The following is a 17607-nucleotide window of genomic DNA, read 5'->3' as shown; positions in this document are numbered from 1 at the left end:
CACCACTCAGACAAACAAATGGTCTTATGAAAATGACACAATTCCACGAGGCAGAGAAACTCGTAGGACAAACTCAAGGGGGGAAATAAGGGAAAACAGATATTTTCCAAACAAACAGATCGATTATTTTCCTGACAACCGAGAGTTTGTAAATTCTAAATACAAAAGACAACAAACATACAGAGAGGCTTTAGACGATAGAAAAATCAGATCTTTGCCCAGACAAAATTCACACGCACCACTCTCTTATGACCATTTTGAAGATGATTTTCCAAAAAGAAAACCCAAGAGAAAAAACAAGAAGAGGGTGCGCAGTCGATTCATGATGGAAGAGAGAGGAGGAGAATTCTATGGGGAGGATGAAATCGAATGTGACTCGTATGTTCAAGAAGAAGAAGATGAGAGACGCAATTTACAATCTGCCCGTCCCCATACATATAGTCAAAGAGACACACATATCGAATCCTCCCACTCCTCTTCCAACAGGGGACATAACACAATCTCGGATGCTTACCAAGCTGGCAGAGACATCAGAACCGAACAACCACCCGAGAGAGTGGAAAGACAAAGGGATAGAGTTTACCGTCCGTTCCCCAAGAAAAGACAGAAAGATAGGGGGGGACCTCAGAGATATTTTCAAGAACAAACTAACATTAAATCAAATTACACTCCAGCTTCACCCAGGTTGAGGACGGCCATGAAACTTATGTATGATTTGATAAGGCTGGTCCATCACCTAGAGAAGGTCACAACCAAAGTAACTAACAACAGTCCAGTGACCTTCAAAAGACTGACTAAATTGTTGACCAATTCCATTAAACCAGCAATGCCTAACGACACGGTGAAAAAGTTGTTAGAGGACAATGCACAAAAATGGTCAACAAATGCTCAGGTCATTTTGGAGGAACACTACGAGAAACTGATTGATAGTACGCTGGTGGAACTAAAAGAGCGTACAGACCAAGCCCATTGGTTCCAAGCCTTTCAGACGGCCACCAATTGGGCCACAAAGAACTTTGGGAGGAGAATTAACTCTGAAGTTTTTGAGAGAGCCGAGGCTCTATTCACGGCAGAGACTTGTAACGAGTACGATAGAAAACAACAGGAGAAAGATCAGAGACAAGCTACCAAAATAGAACCTCCCAAAGCTCTCTTGGTCGAACCAGACATGCACACACACGCACCTTTGGTTGTCAGACCCAAAAAAGATACTTCTCACATACATGTAGAGGTACAGACATCACCTAGAAGGTGGGAGGATGTAAGAACTCCATCCAGTCCCCCACCTAATAGGTCTGACTGGTCGTTTGATCAGGAGTTTCCCCCTCTGGTGCCCAAACCGGGCATACAGCCCACCCCAGCCTTACCTCAAAGATCTCCACTGCAACGTGCAAGACGCAGAATTCTTGCAGAGGAGATTGATGTGGATCAGGAACCTCAAGATCTGGCCACAGACATGACCACAGAGGTTACTGATACACAAGAGGTTACGAAAAGGACATTTACGGAGGATTTTAATGAGGAACAGCTGAAACGTTATAAGGAGATTACTGACATTTTGGTTCAGGAAGGAATTTTGAAAAGAGACGAAAAAATTGTCGTTTCAGAAGAACCAAAACGTACACATACTGAGGCTGGTCCGAGCACGTCTAACGTTGTTCCCAGCACATCTAAGGTTGAAGAGACTAAAAAGTCACTCCCTTCTTCTTCTTCTTCTTCTAGAATTCAGAGCCTTCCTCTTTTTTCTTCTGATGATTCTCTGGACTATCAAATTTCTGAGTATTCTGTTAGCTCTTTAGCACGTATCACACCCACAAAGGTGGTGGAAAAGGAAGAGGGACAGAAGATTGTTATGCGACCCATAGAAGAGGAACGCACAACCCAATCACTGCAGATAGAACAAACACCTCAGAAGCAAATCACAATAATAGCTCCACCGACACCAAAATCGGTCGGCAGACCATACCGTCACATAAACACAGACCGTAAACAAATTGACTGGAGCCTGAACCTAAAGAAAAGGTATGTGATAATCGGGGATTCTAACGTTTCCAGGATCCCGGCCTTCAACATCTCTGATCTTCAAATAGACAGCTTCCCGGGCGCGAAGTTCCAACACGCGGGCAATCTCATAGAAAAAGCCACAATCGCGATGGAACCGGAAGTGTTGTTGTTGTCGTTTGGATTAAATAACCGATCTCAGAGATGTTTTACTTCAACGAACAAAGAGATACAGAGGGCTTACAGAGTAGCCAGAACCCGATTACCGCATACCGAGATCGTAGTTCCGATGATCAATTATTGTGACTTGCTTCCGATTGATGAACAAAGATACCTTGAGGACATAAACAAGTACATCAAGGACAGTCTCAACTTTCTCCAATTGTTGCCCGTTGCCCAGTTTCAGGTCGAAAGCGATAACTTGCACTGGACAGCTGCAACGGGCAGATACATGTTAGAACATTGGGTTCGGTCGCTAAACTTGCCGACGCCGTCAACCCAATAGGTAGTCAAGAAAAACTTATCGTAAATTTGTCCCCGCTCGTCTTGACAACTGGACAGCGGGCGATCTTGAAGAAAGGCCTTTCCTTTGTTATGGTCCCCGATAACGTCAAAACACAAAAATTAGAATTATTGCAGAGCCTACAGGCCTATCATAGGCGTATTAAATTAGACGCCTTTTTTGAAGGCAAAAAAAGTGAGAAAAAAAGAACTCCTTTTACTCATAATTCTGATTGGACACCTGCCTTGTCTAGTTTGCCACCCCAGGTGGTTTCTCTAATTAGAGCAGATCGGTATGCGTATCAACACCTGAATTGGGGCCTTCTAGAAAGACAGAATTTGAGTAAAAGTGAGAGAAAAGCAATTCATGAACTTAAAAACAATTGTGACATCGTTATCAAACCAGCTGACAAGGGTAATGCAGTCGTCATCATGAGTAAAACAGATTATCTTTGGGAAGGAAAAAGGCAACTTTCTGTGACAGAGCACTATTGCTCTCTCACAGAACCAATTTATCCAAAAACCATACTGGAAGTACGAGAAATTTTAAATGAGATGTATGAGAAAAAGATAATTAGTGGGAAACAGAGAGATTACTTGTCTGGTTCTGGTACACCGAGACCAAGAAGATTTTATTTGTTACCAAAAATACACAAAGAACCAGAAAAGTGGAGTACACCACATAAAATACCTCCTGGGAGGCCTATCGTGTCGGATTGCGACAGTGAGACTTATTTTACAGCAGAATATATTGAGTATTTCCTTAGTCCCATTTCGCAACGTCATGGTAGTTACCTAAAAGACACCTATGATTTTATCTCTAAAACAAAAAATCTTATTCTCCCATCTAATTCATTTCTCTTCACCATGGACATCGACAGTTTGTACACCAATATAGAGACCGGAGTCGGTATGGCTGCCGTGAGAGATTGCATGAACAAATATCCTGACGTGAAAAGACCAGATGATTTTATTTTAAAACTACTAGAAATTAATTTGACTAAAAACGATTTTGAATTTGGCTCTAAATTTTATTTACAAACTAAGGGGACGGCCATGGGCAAGAAGTTCGCCCCTTCTTACGCCAATATCTATATGGCCCATTGGGAACAAACTGCGGTGTCCTCTTTTCATCTCCAGCCCTTCTCGTATTTTAGATTTTTGGATGACATCTGGGGCATCTGGACATACGGTAAGGAGGAGTTTATTGAATTTGCTGATCATCTGAACCGTCATCAAAAATCCATCAGGATAAAATACGAAATTGATGAAAATTCAGTTAACTTTCTTGATGTCATCACCTACAAAGGACCCAAATTTGAAATGACCAATCAGTTGGACTACAAAGTGTATTTTAAGCCCACAGACACTCACTCATTATTACACAGAGCCAGTTACCACCCTAAGCATACTTTTAAAGGAATTCTTAAATCACAGCTTCTTCGCTTTCATAGAATATGCTCACAAACATCTGAGTTTAAGATTGCTGTAGGAATCCTCTTTAAAGCTTTGAAGAAGCGAGGGTACTCGAGAAGCTATTTGAGGAGTGTGCTTAGGGCCTTCACTAACTTTGTGACTAATCCAACCAAGGAAACACAGATTAGAAACAAAATCATACCATTAGTTTCCTTCTATTCACAACAAAGTACTCAATTAAATAGAGCAACCAAGGAAAATTTCACCAAATTCATGGAACCAACTAAATTTCTGACCAAACATAGACCGATAGCGGCTTACAAACGAAACAAGAACTTATTGGATACCTTGGTTTCTAGTAAAATCACAACATCCTGTAAAGTGAGTAAATCTGGGGTTTATAAGCACTTTGTGGGCAAAAGAATGGTCCAGAATAAAACCAACAAACAACTCTTCCAAGTGCAGAGAAACATGTCAGCACATGTCTCAAACTGTGTCTATCTCATATCTTGTTCCAAATGCCACAAACAATATGTGGGGCAGACAAAGAACCAATTGTTACTTAGAATCTATCAGCATTCGTATAACATTCGTAATAAAATTGAAAAGAGACGATATGTAGTTAGACACTTTTTAATACATGGCCTAGATGCCCTCAGAGTTTCAGGATTGGAGTCGAACCCCTTTTGGACGCTCTCGGAGAGGCTCAGGGCGGAGAGGGTCTGGATTAAAAAATTGGACTCTCTCTACCCCAGAGGCCTCAACGAAGCGTAACCTTACTGTCCATCTTTCTATTTTAATCATTTTTATGGTTATTTTTCTTCTAAGTCTGGTTTTTCCTTTTTTTTCTTTTGGTCAGTGTGTTGGAGACCTTAGAGTCTGTGTCTCTTATCTTTAAAATCACACAATAATGATAAGAATTCTTATGGAGTTCAGGTGTGTCTGCTGGCATGACCCAGCAGGCCCCAAGTAACACCCTGATTATTAATCGTGTACCCATTCTCCTCCTAAATCTTAAGTCCCAAAATGTTATGCATGTAACCCATCACACCTGACACCTAAAGACACCCTATTTTATGGTGTACACCCCCATACACCTAACACCTAAAGCCACTGGAATTGACGAAACTTATCATCCCAAATCTTACACCTAGATTTAGTGGACCTAATGGATTCACCCACCCCAAACCTGACACCTAGAGTTGGTAGACCTAATGAATTCACCCACCTCAAACCTGACACCTAGAGTTGATAGACCTAATGAATTCACCCACCTCAAACCTTACACCTAGAGATGGTAGACCTAATGAATTCACCCACCTCAAACCTTACACCTAGAGATGGTAGACCTTGGGCGAATACCCCTGGCAGGAGAACACCTGATTGGGGTGCACCTGGTTGGCGTGCACCTTGATTTTGCAGCCCTTGGGTGGTGGGCCCTCGGCGTCCCAGCCCTGACACGGTGAACCCTTGGTGTTGTGGCCCTGTTTTGCTAATTACATTGATTTTGTACATTTAATTAACTCAAGAAAAAGTAATCTGTTTAGTAACAACAATTTCAGTCTTTAAAATATAATACAGGGGTCAAAAGGTCATGGGGTAGATAGAGATGCACAATATAACGTTTTACCACTTGATGGACATGTGGGGACTTGTGAGAGTTAATAGAATATATTACTTAATCATGATTGCTTAAATTGCACTAATAAATATATTACTGATTTTTTATCATGATGGTTTTAAATACATAAATATACATATACACAATATTAAAACAACATCAGACCAATAAATATACACCTGTTTGGAGGAGATACAGGACACAGACTCTATGAGACAACATTTAGAACAATGGGAACAAATAAAACATGTGGAGGTGCTGTTGGAGGGGGTTCTTTTTTGGAGTTGGGACTGAAGCGGGCCTTTGAAATGTGTGCCAGTGCCTAACCGAGATCAGACCTGTTCTGATTTCTGGATTCTTAGATACCTAACCCCACCATCCCTAAACCTACCCTTTCCACCCCTCAGACACACTAAAACCTACCCATTTCACCCCTTATGGACAAAACCCCACCATCCCTAAACCTACCCTTTCCACCCCTAATAAATTACATTGAGAAGTATCATCCATAAGTATTAATAAATACCTAAAAACTAACCCTCAGCGGAAATGTCGGATTAATAAATAACACCTATATAAACCTTCATAAATAACACTTATAATTAAAAATAATACTCGTTAAAACATTTAAAAATCTCACTGTCTGTGGTACAATAGAAAGACCAAATATATTGGTGGTGGGTGATGGGCCTAGGCCGTGGGGGCGGGCCTCGGCGAGGCGGGAGAGCGGCCAGAAGGAGTATGAAGGACTGTGCATCACCAGAGCTGGACGCTGCTTCAGCTCTTGGATTCTTTCTAATCCTAACCCTAACCCTAACCCTAACCCTAAACTAGAGCAACCAAACCATGTACAATAGACTGGGGGGGGGGGGGGGGGGGGGGGGCAATAAGTATATATACCAAGTTTCAGCTCTCTAGGACCTGTAGAACCCGAGATGGGGGGGGGGGGGGCTCAACTGAGGGGGGGGGGGGCTCAAATTCGCATTTTACCCTATTACCCTACCCATTTCCTACCCATTTCCTACCCATTTCCTTCCCATTTCCTACCCATTTCCTTCCCATTTCACCCCTTATGGACACAACCCCACCATCCCTAAACCTACCCTTTCCACCCCTAATAAATTACATTGAGAAGTATCATCCATAAGTACTAATAAATACCTAAAAACTAACCCTCAGCGGAAATGTCGGATTAATAAATAACATCTATAAAAACCTTAATAAATAACACTTATAATTAAAAATAATACTCGTTCAAACATTTAAAAATCTCACTGTCTGTGGTTCAATAGAAAGACCAAATATATTGGTGGTGGGTGATGGGCCTAGGCCGTGGGGGCGGGCCTCGGCGAGGCGGGAGAGCGGCCAGAAGGAGTATTGAAGGACTGTGCATCACCAGAGCTGGACGTTGCTTCAGCTCTTGGATTCTTTCTAATCCTAACCCTAATTTACAGTATTGTGTAAAGTCATTTGTTTATATTACTATAGTTGTGAGTGAAGTGACATTCAGCCAAGTATGGTGACCCATACTCGGAATTCGTGCTCTGCATTTAACCCATCCAACGTGCGCACACACAGCAGTGAACACACACACACAGCAGTGAACACACACACACACAGCAGTGAACACACACACACACACAGCAGTGAACACACACCCGGAGCAGTGGGCAGCCATTTTATGCTGCAGCGCCCGGGGAGCAGTTGGGGGTTCGGTGTCTTGCTCAAGGGCACCTCAGTCGTGGTATTGAGGGTGGAGAGAGCGCTGGACATTCACTCCCCCCAACTACAATCCCTGCCGGCCCGAGACTCGAACCCACAACCTTTGGATTACAAGTCCGACTCTCTAACCATTAGGCCACGTTATTGTTATATTACCGCAGCAACTATAGACCATTTCAACGGATATTCGGCGGTATAAGGAAGTGACGTCTTTGTTCCACGGACGTTTCCGGTTAGTGTTCAAAACAATGGCGGCAGGCGCTTGATGCACAGTGGGATTGCGATTAATTTATTTAATCCTGCTGTTTAAAATGTAGAAATTAAAATTAGATCCTTGTAGTTCGGTGGTTGGGTGCTCCCGCTGGGCTCGAACTAACAATTTATAAATAATCGGAAATTAAAGGGTTAGATGCCCGAGAAACGCGCCTGGATTGCAGCAGTGAAGAAGCAGAATAGACACTAGCAACTCTAGGATATACAGCGCACATTTCCATTGAGGTAAGGACAAGCTCTTGTTTTTTTCCATCTAATTCTTTGTATTTATTTACGTTAACTCTTCAAGTATGATGCAGCATTTTGTTTTCGTCATTGTTTACATATGCGCCTAGCGTTTTGATTCTTTTTAAGTGAAAAAGGCCAAGCTTTTATTTCTGTTTTATTGCAAGCGTTATGTAGGCTATAGTTAAATATGAGTTCTCATTAGTTGTCTAGCTATCTTGTAAGCAGATAAATGCAGTGAGTAACACATTATAGAAATGTATTCTCTAAACTTGAATGTTGAATAGTGAAACAGTTGCAGTAGTTTACAAAAGCTGACGGAAAACATTTGTCATCACTTATGCTTGTCTAATGTTAATTCCAACATGTACTGATGTATTAAACAATAATAGTATTATTTGTAAATGCTGTGCATTAAATAAAATAATTGTTTTTCTACTTCTGTCTTTAGGAAAGCCATCATCTGTAATGTAAGACAGCTAAGACAGTGAGTGCTACAGGGAGACAGGACAGTGCCAAACCACATGTGACCATATGAACACCCAGATGTGTTTGAGAGCTTGAGGATGAAATGCAATGTAGTACTCAAAGCTGCATATGCTCAGCCTGCTGCTTTTGCTATTGATCACATGTTAATAAATATGCTGGAAACAGTCTCTGTCTTTTGTTTATATGCAGTACTGGTCAAATGTCTGGACACATTACTATTTTTTATGTTTTTAATACAAAATCAGTAATATTGTCAAACGGTTTTCTGTTTTAATATTCGTTATATTTCTGTGATGCAAAGCTGGATTTTGATCAGCCATTACTCCAGTCTTAAGTGTCACATGATCCTTCAGAGATCATTCTAATGTGCTGATTTGATATTTGGTTAGTGTCAAACAATTGTGCTGCTTAATATTTTTTTCTGGAACCTGTGATGCTTTATACAGGATTGATTGATTAAATCCAGACAGGAATTTTCTAAATTATAGAAATCTTTTCTAACAGTGTGTCTTTACTATCACGTTTTAAAATCAATAAAAAAAAATTATGAATAAATGTATTCATATTCTTAAAAAATAAATACTGACCCCAAACTTTTGAACAGTAGTGCATGTTGTTACAAAACATTTATATTACAAATAAATGCAGTTCTTTTATTCAAAGAATACTAAAATTATCTCAGTTTATAAACATGTTAAGCAGCACAACTTTTTCCATCACTGATAATAAATCAGCACATTAGAATGATTTCTGAAGGATCATGTGACACTGAAGACTGAGTAATGATGCTGAAAATACAGATTTAATCACAAAAATAAATTACATTTTAAAGCATATTAAAATAGAAAACCATTATTTTAATTTGTAATATTTCAAAATATTACTGTTTTTGTCTATATTTTTGATCAATTAAATGCAGGCTTGATGAGCATTGGAGACTTATTTCAAAAACATTAATAGTGGCCACACTTTTTACCTGTATGTGTGTTTACAGTAAATGTGCATAAAAACATACATACCCACATATAAACTCGTGTGTGTGCATTTATTAATCTGCATGTAGGCTATACTTTATCTAAAAAAAAAAAACCTAATAAAGGTTTATGCAAAACACGGTAGTCAACACTGAACTGCATTCATCTTGTTTATTTATGACCACATGATGGCTCAGATAGAGCATTCTCGCACTGTTCCACAGCAACAAACTTGACCACACTAAGCACACATTATAAAACGATTGAAATCAGTAATAATGGGATGTAGTGCTTAGTTTATTAGCATTCATTTAGCATTGTAATAAACATGCATGTTCAGTAAAGCTGCAGCGAAACGATATGTATTGTGAAAAGCGCTGTACAAATAAAAATGAACGCGTAGACATACAGACTGACCCAGCAATGCAAGTGAAATGTCCACCAAAAACCTCCCCGGACATCTTAGCACACACCATGATAAGATCGTAAGTAACACTGTTTGTCTTGCTTCAGTTTAACCGAACATAAGACTGATGTCATCCATTGTACAAACAAATGATCCCAACTTCTGAGGAGTTAATTGTAAGCATCCAGACTGCGATATGCGTTTAACGCCATCTCTCGTACACGCACACAGCATCAATCAGAGCCGTCCGGAACACTACTTTTAATGTTCTCTGTCATATTTAAAGGGTAATTATTATTATATTTTTTTAAATACCTAACTTGCGTTTTCGCTAGGCTTAAAAGGGATGCGCTTGCGCTATAGGTTTTGATAGATCTGAGATTTTAAAATGGCGCTACCGGAAATGCTTCAGGACCAGACATGCGCAGTAGCGCTCCAACGCCTTTGTTATTGTTTACGTCCGTGAAATGGTCTATAGAATTAACACAACAAATGAATTCAAGTACTTTTCTATAGTATGGTTAAAAAACACTACAGTATTTATTATAAATTACTATAGTATTTTTTTCATGGTTATTGTATAATTTTTAGTAACGTTTGTGACATAACCAATAAAAAACAATAACTGTGAGTAATCTGTCTGCTTCTGAATTATTGTCTTTTCTTCTGAAAGCATTGTAGATAGTATCATGGAGAGAAGATATGAAGAGGTGATCGCTTTCCTCTCTACAAATGTGTACCCAACACAATATACTAAAACTGAACGTCAAAACTTGAGGTGATACTCATCAAAGTTCAGAGTCACAGGTTAGTGTGAAGGCAGTGTTTTGCAAAAGGTCTTTAAGGTTAATTTATATTACATATTTATTAAATTTAGTCAATGTTACAGATGGTTTGCTGTATTATGGAAGAAGGAAGGCAGTTAAAACCAAGGACGAATGCAGGGCATTGCTAATACCCTTTATTATAAGGCTTCCCTACCGAAACACAATTTAATGATAAGGTGCAACATATTGATAAAGTACTTTTGGTAAATGTCCATCTCTTTATCCCACAAGGTGATGTTTCTTCCATCTGCACAGCTTGCAACAAGACAAACCCAGACAATATCTCTGACAGCTTTACCATGGTAAATAACATGTAGATTCACACTATGTTCACAGGATAAACTTGAACATACTTGATGTATTGTATATTTAATTAAGTCACTTGACTCTTTATAGGTTCACGGTGTTACAGACATGCCAGGCTCTGCCACCTCCCAATCACAACGATCACATTCACCTGAGTTCTAATCACACTCACCTGTCCTGCATCACGTCCCTCATTACCGCCTAGCATAAAGCCACACACCACCCAGCACTAGATGTCCGGTCTCGTTCTTGAGAAGAGGACTTCTAAAGCGCTCACAAGCCTTTGCACTATTGCTGTGATACTACTTACCTGTTGTTGTGCATATTACCTGTTCCCAGGATCCTGTTCCAAGTCTGCTCCAAGATCTCCGTGTTCCTGTCCCAAGTGCGGTGTGGGTGTGTGGCCACCGATCACTCCTGGATTCCCCGTGAAAACCTGCAAGTAAAAGGTCAAGAGAACCGCAGTCAATTCCTGAATATCAGCCCCGGGTTCATCACCACTGCTTACCTCTCAGCCATTCAGTCATTCAATAAACTCACCTGAACCTGCTAACCGTTTGTGTCCTCCGTTCTGTAACACACGGTGGGAACACCTAACTTGCATCCCTGGTGTCGTGACTACAGAGGATCTTTCAACAAAATACAATTGCAACCATTGCAAATCATAGTCTAGTGTTGTTTAATTATTTTCAAGATGGCTATTTTTATCTTTTGCTTTAGTGTGCCAGTAAAAAAGCATTTCCCAACAATACTTTTTCCATTTATTGTAATAATTATAATTACACTGACACACTAAAGCAAAAGATAGAAATAGCCAGTTTATAATAAAAAATTTTTGTTCTAAAAAAAAACTAAAACACAGTAGTACATATGTATGTAGTGTATATTATTGTGTACAGATTTTAATTACATTTCTTTCCATAATATACTATGCTTACACTTTTCGAGCATTAAATGCTCAATTAAAAGGAATTAATGAATTAATGCTGAATTCAAATGAGTTATCTTGTGACAATAAAATAGTATCTTTGTCTGACAAAATATTCTACTCATTATTCTACCTTAAGGTACCATTAAGGCAGTAGTTCATTCTGATAGGAGTTTACAGCTGACAAGATGTGCTACTTCTGTTTCTCCATCCTTTATTAAGGAGGTAGTTCATTCTGATAGGAGTTTACAGCTGACAAGATGTGCTACTTCTGTTTCTCCATCCTTTATTAAGGAGGTAGTTCATTCTGATAGGAGTTTACAGCTGACAAGATGTGCTACCTCTGTTTCTCCATCCTTTATTAAGGAGGTAGTTCATTCTGAGAAAGAAGCTCATGTCGTTAGAGTTGCACAACAGCTTGAACTACTGGTAGCACATCCTGAGCGGGTAGGCCAGATCGTCAGAACAGCGGCCGCGCTGATACGTCAGCTCCAATAGGCAGCGTCAGTCTATGAGGCGTCTACGTATATTATGTCTATGGTGTGAACTGTGTCCGTCAGATGTACACTTCATTTTCCTGGAAAAGGAGGGTGCATTTGTTCACATATCGTATCTTTTGCGCGCTCAAGCTGGTTATTTCAAATGTAGATGCGCGGTATGCGCGCTCATAATGGAAGCGACGCGGTCGCGGTGCGACGCGCTCGTTTTTTCCAGGTGCATCCGCGCCGCATCGAGATAAAAACATCTCAACTTTTCTTCAGAATGCCGCAAGCGCACCGCAGGTCATGTGACAAGAACCAACCAATCAGCTTCCTCACCTTTTCTGCTACTTTGTAACCGCAGCAGCTTTTTTGAAGTATGAGGTGCACCCAAACACTGCAGCGTTTTTTTACTTTTCTTAGTAAATAAACCTTGTAACAGAGTTACAGCAAGAGTTTGTCCGTGGTGGAAATCCATTGCTGAAATTCCCTTGTAACGGAGAGCGCAGCTGATGGTTGCTTAGCAACGACAGACTCCTCCGGAGCGCAACCGCCCGAGCGCTTTGGAAAAAAGGAGAAAGCGGCGCGCCTAGCGTTTTCCAAGCGTTTTTAGGCGCGATATGTGAACGGCCCCTTAGAATTACGGCAGCCTTCGTCGCGCCGCGGTGACGCAATAGGCCTTGGAATGCGGTCTTCGGAGTACACACACTTCACATTGGGACAGTCTTCGTAGTGTTGGTGTGAGGCAATCGCACTTCAAATTCGGTCTTGGAAGGGCGTGCACTCAACTTTGGGACACAGCTGCAGTCTTTGCACTTGACCACTTCTATGATGTATTTCCTGCGTTTGGCCCAAGTGTTCAAGTGAAGATGAATACAAGTGTGAGTCAAACTTTTCATTACCTGATGGGACACACTTACAGTGTTTGCATAGCTTTATCTTTATTTTAAATCCTTTGCATTTTAAAATTAACTTCTAAATGTCTGTTCAGTATTCCCTATAAAATGACAATTTAATTTGTGGTTCTTCTAATTAAGTGATGAAAAGCAGTTGCAAATGTTGTACAAAATAAATATCACCACTACTCCTCTTTGCACCAATAAAACGTGCAACACTTTGTTTTTCTACCAAATTATATGTAATAATATCTAATTATTATATTAATATTTAACTTGCATTGGAAAGGTTTCAGTGATCTCTCGTGAGATCTAAGCAAAAATCTCACGATTTATTCCAAAACATGAAGCATGATGGGATACACTAATGCTTTGTCCAAACACACACACTTGTGTTCTTTGCACTTGACAACATATATGACAAATATTTCCTGTATTTGGGCCAAGTGTCCAAGTGAGGCTGAAGACCACAAGTGTGTGTGTGTGTGTGTGTAAAACTTTTCATTACCTGATGGGACACACTTATAGTGTTGTATAAATGCAGGCGTTTAAAACACTTTGCATTTTAAAATCAACTTCTAAATGTCTGTTCAGTATTCCCTGTAACATGACACAATATCATTTTTGGTGCTTCTAATTAAGTGATAAAAACCATTTGCTGCAAATGTTGTAGCAAATAATTATCACCACTACTCATCTTAAACATTTGTGTTGGCATGAGCAGGGGCCTCATTTACAAAACTCTCTGTAGATTTCATCCTAAAAATGTATGCACAAACGTGCATCTCCACCCCGACACACCATATATGGAGCTTGCAACGCCTAGCTTTATTATGAATAACCTCATCTGCATATAATTTCCATGCATATTCCCATTCATGTGTCTCCATGTTTAACACGTCAAAGATACAAGACAAAGTAAATATGAGATACAGACTATAAATGCCATTTATTGCATACACATGAATTTTTATTGCTAAAAATCATCCCGCATCCTTATGTTTTAGAATAAATATATAAAAATATCCATAAAAACTTTAAAATAGTTCTCAGATAAATATTTTAGAATAGATTTAATCTCATTAATTTCCACTGGCCCAATAGCATTTCAATTGTTTTAAACTATTCAAATCAAATTAAATTTATGCAGTTTTGATAAGGTGAACATCTTTTAGCTATTTTTAGTGGAAACAGATATAGGCTTATATTTATTGCAGTGTAAATGAAACTGTCAGCATCACTGACAAAGTAAAAATAAACGTGCAAATCTTTCCACTTTCTTCAAGTTGTGTCCTTCAAATATAGTTTTTTTCATAATGTTGTAGAGTTTCCTTCACACGCCATCAACAGCTGCGGTTGTACAGTAAGCTATTATCATTAGCCCTATTCAAACCGGACAATAAACCATTCGACCACCAAATCCAGCAGTGTCTGCCATAATATCAAAGTAAGTGCACATCATTGATCATTTTTCTCTCTAAAATATTTTCTCATAACATGAGATCTGCAGTTTAATTTAAAGATGAACTATTGTGCATCTATAGCACTCCTCGCTGTCATTAAAACGTAGCATGCCACAGGAAAAGTGATCAAGCGCATCCACTACAAATATGCGTAAAATTATGTGTAATAACTTTGTAAGTTCAGTGTTTATTTCCATTAATGAGAGTGGAATATTTACAGTAAATGTGTGTATCGACATGAAAACAGAGTTTAAAATCGTCGTTTGTACGCATAGTCTAAAATGTCTGCATGGCCTGTACATATTTACGCCAAGTTAATTTTTTATAAATCCAGATGTGTGTTTATAAATCTGGCCTGTATTTAGTGCTGACCATTTGTCCGATCACAGAAATGCATCTTATTACCAGGTGGAAAATGAAGCCAATTTGTCAAATTTATTTATATTGCGCTTTACACAATAAATATAATTTCGAAGCAGCTTCACAGAATTCCATACTGTTGTGTCTATAATGCCTTAAACTTAAGCAGTTTTAAATCTAAGATGTTTAATCAGGGAGACTTCATAATGCGAAACAAAACGCTTCATAAACAATCTGAACATGAACATTAACAAACAAGTGTCTGCGGCTCGTCTCTGATTTACTCATATAGTTGACGGCTGATATAGATTACGGTCAGGGTTAGACGTGGCAGTGGTTCAGTCTCCGTGAGCTCAAACATGGAAGACAGCAGTGCAACAGTCAATAATAGTTGGATAACGATGGTCACAGTTACGAATTCGTCAGACCTGAGAATCTAAGGATATAATGACAGATGAGAAGGAATGACAGTAGCACTGATGCCATTCACTTCATACAGTATGAGAAGTGTTTCTGTCAGACCGGACTAATACAGCTGAGGAATTAACTGTTTATGCTGGCCTAAAAGAGGAGTCTTCAGTCCTGACTTAAACTGAGAGAGTGAGTCCCGAAAAGCCCTAGAAAGAGTTTAGTTCGTACTTTAGTGATGTTTCTGAGGTGAAAGAAGGCACTGAAAGACAGACTGCTATCAGCAGAAATACATAAAAATCACACCCCAGAAGACGGTCTGGACGTGAGACCGATGTCGCAATATTTGAATTCTCTTCAGTAGCTTCACATCATGCAAACGCTAGACGGCCGACGAGGTTCACAGACACGACACCGATCCAACAAACGGAACCTTTTATTAGGAGGTTCTGATTTCAGTATAAATCACACTACACATTTCCTTTAGAAAAATCGTTATGTACACTACAGTGCTGACGAATCAAACAGAACCAAAGAAACCCTTGATATAAATAAGCTCTATGGAAAAGCCTGTAGAGTCTTTAAAAGAATTCTGTCATCTTACAAAAAATATATATGTTCATGTCAGCTCTAATACGACTAAAGCCTACAAATGAAAATATATTATTCGAGGACCTGTTTTGATTTGAAGAATTTTCCCAGTGCAGCCGAGCCGAAGTGCTTGGATATTTCACAGTTACGGACAGGCACTGAGGAGCGAGTTACGAGCTACATTTGCCATGTTGACAACCAGGAACAGGAGAGAGACAGAGAGAGATGTTGATCCTGTCTTACAGAAGGATTCTCTGCTCGTCAGATCGATTACAAAGAAAGAAAAACCGGTAAACAGTAGAAATAAAGTGATTGAATGAAGCGCCATTTAAAAACCGTTCTGTACAAATCAGTATAAAAAGTCTTTGTGTGATTCATGCGGGTGAGCTCTGACCGCCTTTGGGTGCAGAGAGTCTGGGGGGCGGTCCGGCCTCAGAGGGGGTGTGGCTTGGGGCAGGGCCATGGGCGGAGCAGTCCAGCTGATTGACAGTCCAGAGCTCAGTTTGGGGCTGGGTTTGGTTATTAGTGTGGAGTGTGTGTGTTTGGCTGTGTTCGCAGAGTGTGTGGGTTTGGTTATGTTAGTAGGTTGCATGGGTTTGGTTATGTTAGCCAGTTGTGTGGGTTTGGTTGTGTTAGCTAGCTGTGTTGATTTGGTTGTGTTAGTAGGTTGTGTGAGTTTGGTTGTGTTAACGGGTTGTGTGAGTTTAGTTGTATTAGTGGGTTGTGTGGGTTTGGTTATGTTAGTAGGTTGCATGGGTTTGGTTATGTTAGCCAGTTGTATTGGTTTGGTTGTGTTAGTAGGTTGTGTAAGTTTGGTTGTGTTGGCAGAATGGCTGAGTTTAGTTGGTGTTGAGGGCGTGTGGCCCAGTTTGGGGACAGAGGAAGAATGGAGATATCTGGATGCGGAGCTGTGTGTGTGTTTGGTTGGTGTTGACGTGTGTGTGTGTTTGGTTGGTGCTGGTGTGTGTGTGTGTTTGGGTGTGTGTGGACCGGCTGTGGGGTTGCGTGATGGGTGTGATGGAGCGCTAGGACATTCTGCCATGTGGTGCGCTTTGGGTCGGCCGTCAGAGGAGGAGACGAGAGGCGGAGTCGAGCTGTTACTTCCAGGAGGAGGCCTGGGAGGTCTGTCAGCGAGCAGCTCCGCCCGCTCCATCTTTATTTGCGTTACGCACAGCGATTGTGGTGCCGGTCTGCAGTCCGTGTTCACAGCTCTGCCGTTCTCGTCAGCCGAATCCTGCTTGATGTGCTGCTTCAGCTCTTCACCTTCCTCACGAGCCTCCTCTTCCTCGGGCGGCTGATGGTACTGCTTCAAACGCACGTGCCAGGCGAGGCTGCACACGGCCGACACACTCTTGAACTGGTGAACTACATTGCGAGGAATAAAGTAGATGTCGTTATCGTAGAGCTGGATACGAGCGTAGCGGATTCCCTCTCGCCTCAGCTGATTGAGTTTAGCATCGTCCACCCACTGCACACACTGGACAAAGAGAGAGCGAATGAGCAGGACACTCATCAAACTGTACATCAAACTTGTCTACTTTTTGTTTTTTCTCAAATACCCCTAAATCACCTTTGTGTGTGTGTAAGGAACTGTGATGATTCACACAGTGGCAATATTCAGATCTCGGATATCTGCTTTTCTGGACTAAAGTGACTTGTCTATAAAGACTTGTCATGTCAGTCAATTTTAACTAACCTACAGTAAACAGGTGTGGTGTTTT

General features: G+C 40.4%; 1 protein-coding gene across 3 annotated transcripts in view; it reads right to left on the bottom strand.

Moving 5' to 3' along the window:
* Window positions 1-13996: 13996 nt before the first annotated feature.
* LOC306861734 (lysine-specific demethylase RSBN1L-like) overlaps window positions 13997-17607 on the bottom strand; it is a 26087-nt gene continuing 22476 nt past the window's right edge. For 2 of the 3 annotated variants that reach the window (XM_079404159.1, XM_079404158.1), the window contains one exon: window positions 13997-17363. In XM_079404159.1, coding sequence (XP_079260285.1) covers window positions 16236-17363 — 1128 coding nt within the window. In that variant the 3' untranslated portion in view covers window positions 13997-16235. The remainder of the gene's footprint in view (window positions 17364-17607) is intronic. The other variant, XM_079404160.1, reaches the window with a different exon arrangement.

Source organism: Barbus barbus (genome assembly GCF_936440315.1).
Source record: "Barbus barbus genome assembly, chromosome: 42".
NCBI lineage: Eukaryota > Metazoa > Chordata > Actinopteri > Cypriniformes > Cyprinidae > Barbus > Barbus barbus.
This window is presented reverse-complemented; position numbering and strand designations above follow the sequence as displayed.